This window comes from Podarcis liolepis (assembly GCF_965112155.1).
Source record: "Podarcis liolepis genome assembly, chromosome: 1".
Lineage (NCBI taxonomy): Eukaryota > Metazoa > Chordata > Lepidosauria > Squamata > Lacertidae > Podarcis > Podarcis liolepis.
Window position 1 is genome coordinate 138781815 of NC_139554.1, and position 16322 is coordinate 138798136.

General features: G+C 44.7%; 2 protein-coding genes across 8 annotated transcripts in view; one reads left to right on the forward strand and one right to left on the reverse strand.

Moving 5' to 3' along the window:
- The window catches only part of KANSL1L (KAT8 regulatory NSL complex subunit 1 like), a 30367-nt gene extending 28018 nt beyond the window's left edge, over nucleotides 1-2349 (forward strand). For 3 of the 4 annotated variants that reach the window (XM_083472667.1, XM_083472666.1, XM_083472668.1), the window contains exons 15-16: nucleotides 234-533; nucleotides 622-2349. In XM_083472667.1, the coding sequence (XP_083328793.1) occupies nucleotides 234-479 (246 nt within the window). In that variant the 3' untranslated portion in view covers nucleotides 480-533; nucleotides 622-2349. The remainder of the gene's footprint in view (nucleotides 1-233; nucleotides 534-621) is intronic. The other variant, XM_083472665.1, reaches the window with a different exon arrangement.
- A 1454-nt stretch (nucleotides 2350-3803) lies between these two features.
- Nucleotides 3804-11419, reverse strand: RPE (ribulose-5-phosphate-3-epimerase). Of its 4 annotated transcripts, none has more exons than XM_083475039.1 (6): nucleotides 10892-11419; nucleotides 7583-7662; nucleotides 6517-6656; nucleotides 5138-5272; nucleotides 4862-4948; nucleotides 3804-4252 (listed from the first exon to the last, which is right to left on the reverse strand). In XM_083475039.1, exons 1-6 carry the CDS (start codon nucleotides 11011-11013, stop codon nucleotides 4130-4132), a joined length of 687 nt encoding a protein of 228 aa, XP_083331165.1. In that variant the 5' UTR covers nucleotides 11014-11419; the 3' UTR covers nucleotides 3804-4129. The 4 variants fall into 4 exon arrangements, with proteins under 4 accessions (XP_083331165.1, XP_083331167.1, XP_083331168.1 ...); XM_083475041.1 differs by having other exon boundaries at nucleotides 10903-11054; XM_083475042.1 differs by lacking the exon at nucleotides 10892-11419 and adding an exon at nucleotides 10610-10766.
- Nucleotides 11420-16322: the final 4903 nt, after the last annotated feature.

Below are 16322 nucleotides of genomic sequence, written 5' to 3' on the forward strand. Positions count from 1 at the left end.
AGAGGAGGCACTAGATCTTGGTTTCATTACCTTCATCAAGATAATGTCGTTCTGGGGAGGTAGCAGGCAGGAAGGTTGTTTGTACTACAGAGAGAATATGTGAAGAACATCAACATTATTTTTTTGTTAATTACAAAGACTGTTCATAAAGTGGAGGATAAACAATGTTAAGAAAACACTACTGCTTATTTTCAGTTGAATTCACCTCTTCCTCTCTCTTTCATTCCTTTCAGTCTGTTCTTTGGGAACGTCGGTCTTTTCCACTAAAGGTTGAAGAAGCAGGTGCTTTACTATGCCAAGATCAGATAACAGATCAGCAAGAGAATTCAGATGCGGCCATCCCCAGTGACTTTGACTGTACCTCACATGCTGCCTTCAGCTTACCAAATAACCAGCCACAAAAGAAAAGCTCTCCCAATGAGCTGGAAGAGTACAACCAGGTTCACTTGGGAATTGGCAGCATGAAAAAACAGAGGTGACAGAAAGTAATGCGGTTCATCAAGAAAGCTGACAAAAGTGAAAGAATGTGTAAGGTAAAAATATTTTAATGCTCCTAAAAGTGCTAACAGCTTTTGACTCACAGTATTTTAAATTACAACACAGATTTTGTCTTTTTTATAGTTTTGACAGGCAGGATAAGAGCCCAAGAGATGTAAAGAGTGAATGCTCTTAAACTGCAACCACCTTTGCCTACACATCTGAAAGGAAGACCTATTTTAAATGTACGTATGGTTGCTGTGCAGCAGAATAAGGTTTTTCCCCATAGCTATGCAACAATTTCAAATGAACACAGAAAAAGCTACCCAAGAAGTTGTTTTTGTAAGTGGCAGGAGCACACAAGTCGTCTGTCCTCTTAAGGAATCTGGTTTGCCCAGTGATACATCAAGCACTGTAAATGTGATGAATGGTTACTCAATTCTTACTATAGAAAGACAAAAAGCTTTGTGGAAAGAAAAATCAATTGAAATAATTGATTTTCTGAATTTCACAATGGATATGTTTCATTTTTGAGTGCCAGGGAAGGACTAAGAATTAGAAATACTATACTTTAGCTACTTAGCATTTTTATTATAACTTATTTTAAACACTTTGCCTAGCCTACAAAAACTATTATATTACACCTGAGCAGATTTCTGAGTATCCATTTCATATTTTGCATTAGCTAAAAAACTACAACATTTAATTAAATGTCAATAATACAAACAAGGCAATAGCAATGTTTTAGATACTGAGGGAAAACCAAATTATTTTCATACTCAAATTCCAGATTGCAGTGTGTGGAATGTTACCTGCATCCTCCCGTGATGCTAAGTGTTGAAAAGCATCACATTCAGTGATGTTAATGCAATATGACTGTATGCTGCTGTGAAACCAAATAGCTCTTCTGTGAGGAACTGTTGAAGGTTTTAAGAAAAGCCCACTTGTTAAGCAAGCTTTTCTTCAATGCCATTGTAGTCCCCCCCTCCCCACCCTGGACTGGAAGTACACTGGATATTGTAAAAATGTTCAGTTGCATTTCTACACTACAGACTGTTAAGATTGTAGCTTACTGCAAATTTGGTTTTTAACTTTTAAAAATACTTTTTTGTCCAATGAATTAAATTTTTAATCTTATCTCTGACACAACTATTTTAAATGCAAGTTTTTAAAATTAAAAAATTATTCCTGTACACTACAGTGTGATGTTGATAGATTGAGATGCTGAACAGAAAGATGAACCATGTACCCCTTTAGGAGCTCAGATTTTGTATGTAATATCACAAATCATGATTATGGCATGACATTGTTGGCTTATTTGTATAATGGATGATGAGCTGGCTAGTCTTTCCCTCTTCTATCTCTTCTGAATTTTTTCCAGGCCTGGGTAGCAGTTTGAGAGAAACTGCAGCGCCATGACTAAAGAGTGGCAGTTCTTACTTAGTTTGCCCTTCAAAACTTTTTAAGCAATATGATTACTGCAAGATAATTGAAATAATGTATATAGACAGCACCCTAGAGAATAAATTAGCCAGCTTGTCTTTACTCTTACCACACACACACCCAGCCCCAGCCTGATAAGAGTATCCTTAGAATCTGTATACCATGTGTTTGAACCTGTCCTCCTGCCAGCCAACAGCAGAGTTGACTCTTCCTGGGGATAGCATCTGTCTCCCAAATCTTTTCTAATGCTTTATTTGCAACACTGTCATGAAAATAGTGCACTTAGGAGCTGGCCAGAACTCTATTCTTAAATGTGACCAAAATAGCACGAGTAGCAAGGGTGTGTATTTAAATGAAATAAATTTATTTGGTTCACTCTTAAATCCAACTTCATTTTCTCCCTATAATAAATGGAGAGCTGATCTGCAACCACTCTTAACTCTTTACTGTACTGGTCAAGTTTCTCTGGCTATAATATTTAGAAAGACATACTACAGCTCTCAAAGAACTCTTCTTACAAATTAGTTTGTCTGATGTTGTGTGCGACTTCCATTTATCCAATTGGTCACAACTAAAATGGCTGTATATCCAGCACATTCTGTATTTATTGTAAAATACTGGATGCCATATCATAATTCACCTGTTTACCTCTGCGTACAGCTACTGTACCCGTCCCCGAAAGTATTATTTTACACCCTCCCTTCAGTGTTTCAGATTTGTAGAGGATTAACTTGGGAGTCAGCACCGTATTTTTCGCCCCATAGGACGCACCGGCCCATAAGGCGCACCTAGTTTTTTGGGGGGGAAATAAAGGGAAAAAAGTTGATTTCCCCCCCAGGCGCAGGGCTGGGGCGGGGGAAGCCCGAGCTTAACTGGACCCCAGCCCCCAGAACAGGCAGCTCTCCGCAAGCCGTGGGAGCCTAGCGCTGGGCTCCCACCACTTGTGGAGAGCTGTGCGAAGCCTGGAGAGTCTGAGAGCGATGGCGAAGTTGCGCATAGCTTCGCCATCGCTCTCGGAGCTTGCAGGGGTGGGGGAAGCTGGAGCTTCCCCTGACCTCAGCCCCCAGAGCGCAACTTCGCCATCGCTCTCGGAGCTTGCGGGGCTGGGGGGATAGCTTCCTGGAGCCTGGAGAGCGAGAGGGGTCGGTGCGCACCGACCCCTCTTGCTCTCCAGGCTTCAGCGAAAGCCTGCATTCGCCCCATAGGATGCACACACATTTCCCCTTCATTTTTGGAGGGGCAAAAGTGCGTCCTATAGGGCGAAAAATACGGTAATTGGTGACCCTGTCACCTTCTTAGAGATTCTTATATTGTAATATTTTTTCACAAAAACACCTTCAGTTTAACAGGTGTTAGAGCAAGATTTTAGAGCAATACTGATTACTTTTTCATATGCTTGTATTCAGAAATCCCTGAATTTTGCAAGTTCTTGTTTTCTATATAGATTTTTTTTAAGCAGACTTCCTGCTTCTGCATCTCCCCTTCCCTTCATTTTGTATCCTTAAATTTACAGAGCTTTAAGTGGCACGTGGGTGGTGCTGTGGGTTAAACCACAGAGCCTAGGACTTGCTGATCACAAGGTCGGCGGTTCGAATCCCAGTCCCAGCTCCTGCCAACCTGGCAGTTCGAAAGCACGTCAAAGTGCAAGCAGATAAATAGGTACCGCTCTGGCAGGAAGGTAAACGGCGTTTCTGTGCACCAGAAGTGGCTTAGTCCTGCTGGCCACATGACCCGGAAGCTGTATGCCTGCTCCCTTGGCCAATAAAGCGAGATGAGCGCCGCAACCCCAGAGTCGGTCACGACTGGACCTAACAGTAAGGCAAATGTAAAGGGACCCCTGACCAAGTGAACTGGACCAAAAACTAGTTATCAAGATCAGTTACTCTTGTTTATCAGTGTTTATTTTCAAAACATTTAAGTTGTTAAGGAATGAACAAATCTGTGTTGAATGTAGAACAAAATACATCTGTCTTAGATTGCAAGCTGACACATACAATCTTCAAGCAAGAGGCACCCTGATTTTGTAATGCATATTGAAAAGTTTTCTGAAATCAAAGGATAGCACTGGACCAATATACTTCCAAGCTGCCAAGATGATATTCTCTGCAGCACAGGAAAACCTGCAGTTTCCCTTTAGCAGCACCATAATTCCACAACATCCCACCCACACATATACAAGAAAGCAGCCCTCCCAAGTCGCAGCCTGATTTCATCGGTCAAGGGAACGCTTTTGAGCAGCTTCACAACATACGTTCCTCAGGAGATTAATCACCGCTCTGGGATCATCACTCTTCATTATAGCACTCCCAGACACAATCATATTTGCTCCAGCCTGCAAAGAGGAAAAAGCCAGTCATATTTTAAAAGAAGAACTTACTGCATGTTTATATTCATGAGATGATGTAAAGGAAATACATTCTAGGGCTGTGCTCAAGACAAATTCGGCCTATTTGGAGGGATGTGTCAGGTTCAGGTAACCTTGGATTGCAACAAGTTGGACTGGATGGTTCAGAGTGAGCAATGGTTGTGGAGCACCAAGCGGGAAGCAAGCAGGATGGGAAAAACTTCCTGCCTGGCTGAAGGCCCCCCCCCAATCACAGCTGTAGAGCAGAGGGAGCACCCCCCTCTGGTCTCAGGGAGGAAAAGGTCGTCTTCCCTCACCCCTCTCCTGGCTATATGTTCTATTAGGATTTGAAAATGCTAATGAAACAAGCCCTGCCCCATATTGGGGTGGTTCCTATGTCAACCTGATGCCCCCGTGGGTCAAGGTGACAGGCTGTGAGCAGCCCTAGTACATTCCAATAAGAAATTAAAAGCAACTTGTCAGATCTGCCATTCTAACTTTATATTCTCCTTGCTGCTCATCAGTAGAGAAAGGGCATGTACTCTCAAAGGTGCAAGAATATCCAACTATTCTGTTTCTGAAAGCTGCTAGTCTTACCTCTGCACATTTATGAATGGTATCTGGCCCTACACCACCATCCACTTCAATATCCAAGGAAGGAAACTGTGTTCTCAGCCAATGAACCTAGTTCACAGAAATAACATTATTACCAAGTCACAGGAGCTGTAATCTCTGGTCTCCCTCCATGTGTGCAAAAACTAGGCATCAATCCTTAGTATAACAGCACTCTACTATGAAAACATTCAAAACATTTTCCATAATCCTACTATGTTCACAGCTGCTGTACTCAAAATAATAAATGTCCAAATCTACCTTTGGCATCATATCTTCCATGAACTTCTGTCCACCAAATCCAGGTTCCACAGTCATAACCAAGGCCATGTCTATCTGATTGGCCCATGGTGCTAAATATTCTACTGTAGTTCCTGGCTTGATAGCCAAACCAACCTATAGAAACACAATAGATTATTATATATTAACTGAACCTACATCTTGGATTAGCAGTAAATCACTTTTACAAAAGAAAGCTATGACATGATTCCCACTAACTCAACAGTGAACATTTCCTCCTGGGCAAAGGAGATCAGTACCCAGTGTTGTCTTCATAAGTTCATTTTTCTGCCATGTCTGCATATGAATAAAAGTTGTTTCCGTGCGCTGCTCTGGTTCGCCAGAAGCGGCTTAGTCATGCTGGCCACATGACCCGGAAGCTGTCTGAGGACAAACGCCGGCTCCCTCGGCCAATAAAGCGAGATGAGGGCCGCAACCCCAGAGTCGGTCACGAGTGGACCTAATGGTCAGGGGTCCCTTTACCTTTTAAGCTCTTCAAAACCTAATGTAAGCATTGATTTTACATTTCCAGTGATTAAATAGTATCTTGCGATCTCTTTCCAAATATATAATTCAGTTAAAATTGTGCCACCATTACCACACAATGATGATGAGAGCATTATAAAATTCTTGAACTGCATGGACAATTGAGGAGAAATGTGCTTGCTGTTTTCCAGGTGTATAGTTTAGATTATACTTGAGTGCACTCAACTCAAGTATAATCTAAATTAGATTGTCAAAAAACACAGGCAGTTGCTGAATTGCACATGCCCTTAAGAAATTAGCTGCAGTCTACTACCTAAGGCAGGAGTTCCTAAACTGCGTGTTGCATGAACTCTGAGCCTGCTAAAAGAAAAACAGATAATTAAATGTTCTCACCAGCCCAAGTGTATAGCCATGGAAGAGACTTCACTCTGTCTATGTGTGGCTCACTGCTCTGCCAAGCCTCCTTCCAATCAGACTTGGCTGGGATCAGCTAGTTCTGCATCAGCTATGGAGCACTCAAGCACTCCCAATTAAAAAATTGGAACCAGCTATCTTCTGGTAGTTGCCTGCAACATTTATACATGAATGAATGGTCTTAGCTTTGTCTCCTTCCAAATTAGAAGAAATGCCCCAAACAATGCCTCAAATAAGCAGAAGATGCAGGCTCTGTTGAGGGCATTTTTTTTTTTAAAAAAAAGGTGCTGCAAAAACAAAAAACCAACCAAACACACTAAAAGGGGTTGGGTGTTTTTTGTTTAACAGTAAAGTATGCTTACAGCTGTAATTCAAAGTGCTTCATCTTTCAGTTGTTTAAGGAAACGCTTACAAAGTAGCCCCAGAAGCTGTTAAACTGTTTAGCGCACCAAACCTCTCACCTTCATCCCATTTTCTCTTATGTCCTTAATGAGTGCCCCTGGATTGTTGGTAGCTTCTATGTGAAAGGTATATTGATTGGCACCTGCTACAGCCATAGGCTTCACCCACTGTTCTGGCTTAGCAACCATCATATGCATATCTAGAAAGAACCAAGCAGATCAGAAACATGAAAACAGCACATTTACTGAATCGCTACCTCAAGCATGCTCTCATAATTTATACAGCAAAACACGTGCACTTAAACTGCACCCAAATCTTGTTGGAAGCCACTTTCTATAACTTCTTGGAGTTGGAAGCAGCAGAAACCACCTATGGTCCCTCCTCTCAAAATGTAGGCTTTTCAGTGGCCAGCTCTCAATGATTTGTTTAAAAGTCCAACAATGCAGGGGCAAAGAACAAGCATTCTTTAGGGCATTTTGTGCAGGATTCTGTTCCTGGCATGTCTGTGAAGTGTATATAAGCGGGCCCCACCAGATCCAAAACACGGTAATAGCGCATCAATTGGACGTGCCTAAAATGGTTGCTACCTGTATATGTAGGCTAAGAGCACTTTAAAAAATATTTATTTCTATTCCTTGTGTGTTGCAGAATATGACAGTGTGATGCCAGAGTGTTTAATGTTCTGGCTAAAAGAAATTACTAAAGTGCACTGATTCTACAAATCTCATCACATTTGTTGGCTGTTTTTGTTTCAAAATACCACAGAATCATTAGCAGGAAAATTATTATCAAACGGGAAGGTAAACGGCGTTTCCGTGCGCTTCTCTGGTTTGCCAGAGAAGCTTAGTCATGCTGGCCACATGACCTGGAAGCTGTACGCCGGCTCCCTCACCCAATAAAGTGAGATGAGCTGCAACCCCAGAGTCAGCCACGACTGGACCTAATGGTCGGGGGTCCCTTTACCTTTACCTTTAATGTAACTCATGGGAGACATGTTAGCTGAAGCCTTCTAGTACATAATAAAGTGCCAATGCTGGCTGCTAAGAAGGTAAAATGAAACTCCAGTTTTGCTTCTGAGAATCTTGAGGCAGACATTCAAACATTTTTAAAAAACAAATGCCTTACCAAAGAAGGGCTGCTGACCCAGCTGCTTCCGAAGGCTCTCTACAACAGGGTGGCCAAAAGTGATGTTTGGTACAAAATGCCTACCCAATTGGGGGGGAAATAAGAAAGATAATTTATTTTAAGGTTTTGAAAAAATAGTTCTATTTAGTTCTATACTACTATAAGTTTCAGTCAATTTTAGAATGGAAATTGCTTTCAGCTTTGATTTTATACTGCTATCGAGAAATCTTAAACGCCCCACAATTCAGTACAGGTGACTTGCAGCTTACATACATTTAACTTCCTATCCCTCTTTCTTGAGGATTCTTGAGGGATTTATACAGACCGTCTAGAGAATTGCAGACTACATACACACCAACACACCTCTCAAACTTTAATAGGGCTTGCATATTTATCTGCACCCTGAAGCATGTTTATACAACAAAAGAACAGAACCAGGCCAGTACGATTTCTTTTAGCGTGCGCACACACCACCCTGATGCTGCTTATTGTCTACTTCCCGCAGACAACCCCACAGGGATGCCCCACCCATGAGGAAAAGTGAGTCAATGGCCTCAGGGTCCACTGGGGCAGCAGGTCCCAGTGTTGACATTTCTCCCCACACCCTTGTTTCTGATGCAGATCTTCCTTGTGTAGTAAGTGGAGTGGCATTTTGGGATCTACCTTGGGTGCCAACATGCTTTGGGCTAGTGAGTGAAAAAGGTTTATGCACATAGGTTATTCCATGTACTGGAAACCCTACACAACCCACTCTCATTTTCCACTGGACCTGCAGATATTAGAGACTAGGAGCATGATCCTGCTCAACCGTACACTGAATGAACAGATAAAAGTGAAGACAGAATGCGTGACTCTTGCACTGCATTTTCAGACACAATTATGTTTTAGAATACTGTATGTTGTAGAAAACTTGTTGTTTTGCTCCAGATGTATGCATGAAGAACTGCATTTGCTGAAACAGGTTCCTTGCCAATAAAACTTGCACAAATTTTGTTGTGGCTGCTAGAGGAAACCACATTGTAGGTGTACATTCTGAAGTAGTAGTTTCTTTAGAAGCAACAAGAGATGAACATGCACAGTGCCTGCAAATTGTCAACCAAGCCGTAATGGAAAATACAATCTTTTCCCTCACTCCAATATAGTTATACCAAACTTTACTCAGTAAAGTTCTGTGGACTGTATTATGGGTAATGAAATTTGCCTTTTACCAGAATGGGAATTCAAAACATTGCTGAAGTGCAAAAGACAACTGATGTGCTTTTGCCGAGAAGTAGCATTTCTAGCCACAAGATGCCACTCTACCTATGAGGTGCCCAGTTATGCCATTCCAATAAAGAAAATGTATTATGCCCACATGCTGTATTCCATTTTAGTTCTACAGCTAGCATATAGCTACTAACTAAAAGCACATTTAAAGATTTTGTATACTTAATATATAATTTTAAAGAAAAAAGCTACACAAGTCACCACTTTTTTTACACTTAACTAATATAACCAAGAATGTTCCCAGTCCTGCAAGGAAGAAGGGAAGGAGCAAATATGTATGTGGTGCTTCCACTTAACAATTTATTTATTTGGTGCATGCATGCAGATTTTACGCAGCATTCACACAACATTTTCATCAAAATGCTATCCTATATGATTTTTCCATTTAATGTGGATTAACTATTTCCACAGAAAATCAAAGAACTTTATTAAAAGCTCTATGGAAACAGCAAATTGAAATTAATCAGGGATTAATGTAAAATTAGGGATGTGGGTGGCACTGTGAGTTAAACCACAGAGCCTAGGACTTGCCGATCAGAAGGTCAGCGGTTCGAATCCCCACGATGGGGTGAGCTCCTGTAGTTCATTCCCTGCTCCTGCCAACCTAGCAGTTCAAAAGCACGTCAAAGTGCAAGCGGGAAGGTAAATGGCATTTCCGTGTGCTGCTCTGGTCACATGCTGGCCACATGACCCGGAAGCTGTACGCCGGCTCCCTACCTTCCTACCTATTTACTACTCACACTTTGACGTGCTTTCTATGCACAATAAATCTTGCTTGTGTCTAACTTGCCACAAGATTTCAGACAAGACCATTTCACCAAACCCAACAAACGCTCACTAGGGGAGACAGATTTGATAATTTGATAACACTAATAGATTAGGTTGATAAAATCAGATTAATAAATAGATTGGAATGGATTAATAGATAAATATGTCAGATTATTAGATAGATTGTATTAGACTGAGTAGAGTAGATTAACAGGTGGATTGATTAATGACATTAAATAGATAAGGCCAGAAAGCTAGATTAGATGGACAGAAAGATAGATTAGATGATCCAGGTAGATAAAAGGGACGTGGGTGGCGCTGTGGGTTAAACCACAGAGCCTAGGACTAGCCAATCAGAAGGTCGGCAGTTCGAATCCCCACGACGACGGGATGAGCTCCCGTTGCTCGGTCCCTGCTCCTGCTAACCTAGCAGTTCAAAAGCACGTCAAAGTGCAAGTAGATAAATAGGTACCGCTCCGGCGGGAAGGTAAATGGCGTTTCCGTGCGCTGCTCTGGTTTGCCAGATGCGGCTTAGTCATGCTGGCCACATGACCTGGAAGCTGTACGCCGGCTCCCACGGCCAATAAAGTGAGATGAGCGCTGCAACCCCTAATGGTCCTAGGTCCCTTTACCTTTTTAGATAGATCCAAATAATCAGATTAATGGATTGGATCAGACCGGGTAGATTAATATATAGGTTGATTGATTATTAAAAAAAATGATTAGCTGATTACATTAAATCGGTTGATTCTATTAAATACCAGATAGATAAACAAAATCAGATTAGATGGATTGGATTAGATTGGAAAAAAAAGTAAAAAAATAGTCCAGCAGCACTTTAGAGACCAACTAAGTTGTTCTGGGTATAAGCTTTCGTATCTCAAGTGTGCATGCACACAAATGTTTATGCCCAGAACAACTTAGTTGGTCTCTAAGGACTTCTTTTTAATTTTCAATTTCGACTGCATCAGACCAACCAACACGGCTACCTACCTGAATCTGGATTAGATTGAATGGAGTAGATTATGAGGCAGACTGACTGTATTAGATTTGCTAGACTGGAATGCGCATATTCTCTTACTAGGTACTGTATGTCTTAACCAGCCTAAGAAAAAATTAAATCTACAGGACTGTCGCGGGGGGGGGGTCACCGGAGACGCCCCGCATTTTACGCGGAAGCGCGGGCTGCGCGCGCCCCCGCTCTGCTCTCCGCGCCCTCTTTCGCCTCCGCGCCCCCTCCGGGCGGCCTCCCTTCGCGGTCCGCGGCGCAGTTACCCGTCCATTACATCCAGGTGCAGGTAGTCGGCTCCGCAATCCACCATCCGGCCGCACTCGGCGCCCAGGGCCGCCAGGTCGCTGTTGAGGATGGACGGGCCGACGCGGCAGCCGGACGCCATGGCGAAGGGACGGGAGAGCTTCGTCGCGAGGCTTCCGCCCGCCCTCCGGGCCTGGCCGGAAACGAAGGCGCCGGGCGGAAGCGCACGCCTGATGGGAAATGGAGTCCGCGAGCCCCGCCTCGCGCCTGGCCAGCCTCGGAAACCTCCCCGGAAGCCACGCCTCTACTGCTCTTTCCCCCGCTCACCTTTCCCTCAGCTCTGCAGGCGGGGTGGAACTACGCATCCCACAAGGCCCCGCGCGCGCCACGTGCCTGCGAATGGATAACCGCTAATAGGACGAAATGTTTCTTAAGAAGGACAATCACTCGATCAATCCACCTCGGGGGCGGGGCTGGTTGCCGGTGCTCCGGATTGGCCTCTGAGGAGCTGCGCGCGTCGAAGCCGGCCGACCAGCCACTCAGCTCCCGCCTTCCAGTCACCTCATGGTGGGCGGAATTCTATTGGCTGGCTTGGAGGGGGAGGGCGATCAGCCAATCGCATGCAAGCGCGCAATCGTTCCCTTCCAATCGAAAGGCCTCCGTTGGTAGGCGGGGCCCTAATTAGCTGTGGCCGAAGGGAGCGCTGCCTGAAGCGCCGCATTTGGGCCCTAGCGCTCCCTCCGGGTGCGCGGAGCAGCCCAGCTGGGCGGGGGGGGGTTACCTACTCTTATTTGTTAATTTTGTAGTGCAGTTGTGATAAGAATTTTAAAGTCTTCGATATATAATAGATGTTCCTAAGTTCCTAACCAAGCACGTGCATAGATCAGCACAGGGAGACCGACCTGGAACCATTTTGATTCCCAAACTGAGCAAATGTTTTCTCTGCAAGGTCAAAGGAAAATGGAAAAGCCTCCCCATTGTCTTTTCCTTCACAAATCCTGTCTGTCTGTGTTTTAATAGGGTGAGCCTGTGACCTGGCCCAGGAACAAATTATTTATCATTACAAAAGACTGGCCAGGCTCACCAGAGTATCCAATCAAGTGAGCATTAACAGGTAACTTGTCAGACAGGAGATAACGCACTCAGTTTTCTGTTGTAGACCGCCTCTTCTGTGATGTAGGTGTGTGGCCTTGGGTTACACCTGTGATAGGAATTTTGAGGTCTTAGATATATGTTAAATGTTCATAAGTGTACCAACCAAGCACGTACAGTGGTGCCTTGCAAGACGAAATTAATTCGTTCCGCGAGTTTTTTCGTCTAGCGAATTTTTTGTCTTGCGAAGCACGGTGTTGGAAAAGTTTTGGAAAAGCTTCAAAAATCGCCAAAAACCTCAAAAAAGGCTACCACACCACGTTCTATGAGTTGCTCCTCGAAGTCAAGTCGCAACTGTATTAACGGTGTTAAGAAAAAGGAAACAAACTTGCAAAAAACGCAAGACATTTTCGTCTTGCGAAGCAAGCCCATAGGGAAATTCGTCTTGCGAAGCAGCTCAAAAACCGCAAAACTCTTTCGTCTAGCGAGTTTTTCATCTTACGAGGCATTCGTCTTGCGGGGCACCACTGTACATAGATCAGCACAGGAAGGCCGACCTGGAACCATTTTGATTCCCAAACTGTCCCAAACTGACCAAATGTTTTCTCTGCAAGGTCAAAGGAAAATGGAAAAGCCTCCCCATTGTCTTTTCCTTCACAAATCCTGTCTTAAGAGTATGGCTGTGTTTGAATAGGGTGTGAGCCTATTTATCACTACAAAAGACTGGCCAGGCTCCCCAGGCAATCCAATCAAGTAACCTGCCAAACAGGAGATAAACAAGGACAGGAGAAAAAACAACATTCAAATGTTCTGTTTTAGACCACCTTTTTGTGATGTAGGTGGGATGTATCTGAGGGGTTTTAGGTTACACCCCTTCTGTGATGTATGTATGATGTGTCTGGGGGTGGTCTTGATCCATAGAGTGGCAATTTCAAAAGTCTTTATAAGGCCTTGCACACTATTTTTCTGGGTCCCTCCTTTCTCCTGTGTGTGAGGGGAGCACCCTGTTGCAACAGATCAATAAAGATCAAGCTTACTAGCTGCTTTGCTTCTCAATATTCTCTGGTTGGCCGCTGTTATTCTCTCCTACCAATAGGGAACCTATGTAAGGACTCTATATGGGCTCTTGGATACCCCATAAGGGGAAAAGGGCAGATTTCTGTTTACAACATCGCCCACCACTGGAAGATCACAGGGTGAAACACAAAATACGTAATAAAACAAAAACAAGAATACAAACTCATACACCCCCAACATCTAAAAGGCCATGGAATGTTAATCAATGTTTTTCCTTCATGGAGGTGGAAAGTGAGCCTCTTTGAGGAGAGCATTCCACAAATGGGAAGGTACCGCAGAAAAGGCTCCCCTCTGGACCTCAGGAAGAAGGGCCTCTCATGACCGGCAGCAGCTTTAATCTGAAATGGGGATCACTGCCCCCTGGGCACAGCCAATAAGATGGGGTGAAGCAGCAAGAGGCAGCGCCCCACTGTTTCCACTGGAATGACCCCCTGCCTCATGGGGTGGGGGGGTGGGGCAGCCTTCCAACACATGGTGATGGCACTCGTCTTCACCACCCCTGGGGCAGAGAAGGTGAGCGGCAAGGCCTTGTGGAATCCCCTCACCTCTCGAGTGGGGGGGGGGGGCTTGGGGGTCTTCCAGCAGCAGCAGAAGTGGCAGAGAGAACACGGGTCGGGGTTGCAAGGGAGACATATTTCTGCCCCTGCCTGCCTTGTGGTAAGCACAATGTCTGCTCCATGTTATGCCACCGAAGTGACTTCAATCCGATGCTTTCATAGAATCGTAGAGTTGGGATGGATCCCAAGGGTCATCTAGTCCACCCCCTGCAATGCAGGAATCTCAACTGAAGCATCCATGACGGATGGCCATCCAACCTCCGCTTAAAAACCTCCAAGGAAGGAGAGTCCCCAACCTCCTGAGTGAGTCTGTACCACTGTCAAACAGCTCTTGCTGTCAGAAATTTCTTCCGGATGTTTAGTCGGAATCTCCTTTCTTGTCCTTTGGAGCCATTGGTTCGGGTCCTAGCCTAAGGGGGAAATGGCAGTTGTACAGATGATACTTGTTTGCTTCTTATTGACTGTAGCATCCCAAGCAGCAGACATTGGGGGAGGGGGGAAGACTCGGAATTGGCTTGTTTATGCCTAATATAGAGACTCCATCCCTGTCTGACCTTCCAGTAAACGAGACTAGATTATTGTTACAGGTAAATCCTTGCCTTCCAAGCTTGTTCAGTTGAGCAACGTTACATGTGCTGTGCAAGTTACTCCACTCACCCATTTATCTTACTAGTAGCGCACTGGCACAGGCGACAGCATGCTAAGTGAGCACACAAAGTTGTTGATGCACGGCAAGTGGCATATATTTTTTTCCTGGATTATTTTCCCATCCGTTTGTTAAAGTCTAATTTCATAGATCTGGACTGGAAGATGTACAACTGCACAAAGCCTGTCAGCCAGGTGTGCTTGTTCACTGTGGGTCAACAAACTTGGCTTTGTGCCATCCTGGGACTATAAAAATGGAGGGTGCAGGGGAAAGGGGTATCTAGCACATAGCAGATCACAGTATGTTTGGTGTGATGCATCATAAATTGTGAAGGCCTGTATAGGCTGCATTTTTCCATCTCCGCCAAGCTAAGCAGTTGGCTCCTTACCTCTCTCGCCCTGACCTAGCCACTGTGATCCACGTGACGGTCACCTCCAGACTGGATTATTGTAACTCGCTCTACGTGGGGCTGCCCTTGAGACTGACCCAGAAACTCCAGCGGGTGCAGAATGCTGCAGCGAGACTCCTTACGGGGTCCTCGCTGCGAGATCACATTCACCCGGTGCTATACCAGCTGCACTGGCTCCCGGTGGAGTACAGGATCAGGTTTAAGGTGCTGGTTTTAACCTTTAAAGCCCTATATGGCCTAGGACCCTTGTACCTACGGGACCGCCTCTCCTGGTATGCCCCACAGAGAAACCTACGGTCTTCAAATAAAAACATCTTGAAGGTCCCAGGCCACAGAGAAGTTAGGCTGGCCTCAACTAGAGCCAGGGCTTTTTCGGCTGTGGCTCCGATCTGGTGGAACGCTCTGTCACAAGAGACCAGGGCCCTGCGGGACTTGACATCTTTCCACAGGGCCTGCAAGACGGAGCTGTTCCACCAGGCCTTTGGCCAGGGCACAGCCTGACTCCCTCCCTCGGCAATCTTCGTGGAGCTCTGGCCCAATGGTTGCTAGTGGCTTGAATTAATTAATTTTTATAATGAATGATTTTAGAATGTTGTTTATGTTGTACTTTTGTACTATTTTATTGTTGTTAGCCGCCCTGAGCCCGGCTTCGGCTGGGGAGGGCGGGATATAAATAAAATTTATTATTATTATTATTATTATTAGTCATTTATACTGAAACAGAATACATAGGGCAGCTTATCAGAGTTTGTAGGGCAGCAGTTGAAGAAGGAGCAAAAAAGGTTTTCTTGTGTGTGTGGGTTTCTTTGTGGCTGATTAGCTGTTTTCCCTGTGTAAAGGTCAGAGGGGGCAGGGTTTCTGTTGAGGCAGGGGATTAGCTGTGGGAGGAGCTTATCAGAGTTTGTAGGGCAGCGGCGCACGCCTAGCGGCGCGCGCAGTTATACCCATCTTTTAAATTTAGGGGAGCTAGTCTCAAACGTTTGTTGGGGGAGACCTAGGTTGTTGTTTTTTTGTGTGTGTGGGAAGTTATTTGTCCTGTCTTCAAGCTTTTTATGATGGAGGACCTCTGTAGCCACCCCCAACGACACGATCTCAAGATGGAAGGGGAGGGAACAGCTGCAGTCGCCTGCGATTCCTGCGCAATGTTTGCCATCTTGCCAAAGGTTGCAGGCAGCTTTACCTGCAGCAATTGCATGTTGATTGCCCTTTTAAAAGACAAAGTCCAGCAACTGGAGGAACGTGTAGCTACGCTCCAAAGAATTAGAGAGCTGGAGCTCTTCTTGGAAGCAACAGAGCACACCGTCCCCACCAAGGAGGAGACAGGGGACTCCCCTGAGAAGGAGGATAGTTCACCAACACAGGAGCCAGATATATGGAGAAACGTGACTCAAAGAAGTAGGAGGCCCAGGGTTCACTCTGATTGTTTAGAAATACACAATCGCTTTGAGGTCCTCTCCTCTAGCATGGAAGACGAAGAGCAGACTCCATTTGAGGATCTCTCCCTCATTACAGTCGATCAGGTATATGAAGACGAGCAGCAAAGTCAGTTCTCAGGGAATGTGCAGGCGACCTTAGAATGGACAGCTCACGGAAGAACCCCGACCAAACCCAAGAGGAGGCGTGTAGTGGTGATAGGGGATTCCCTACTGAGGGGAACAGAAGCAGTGATC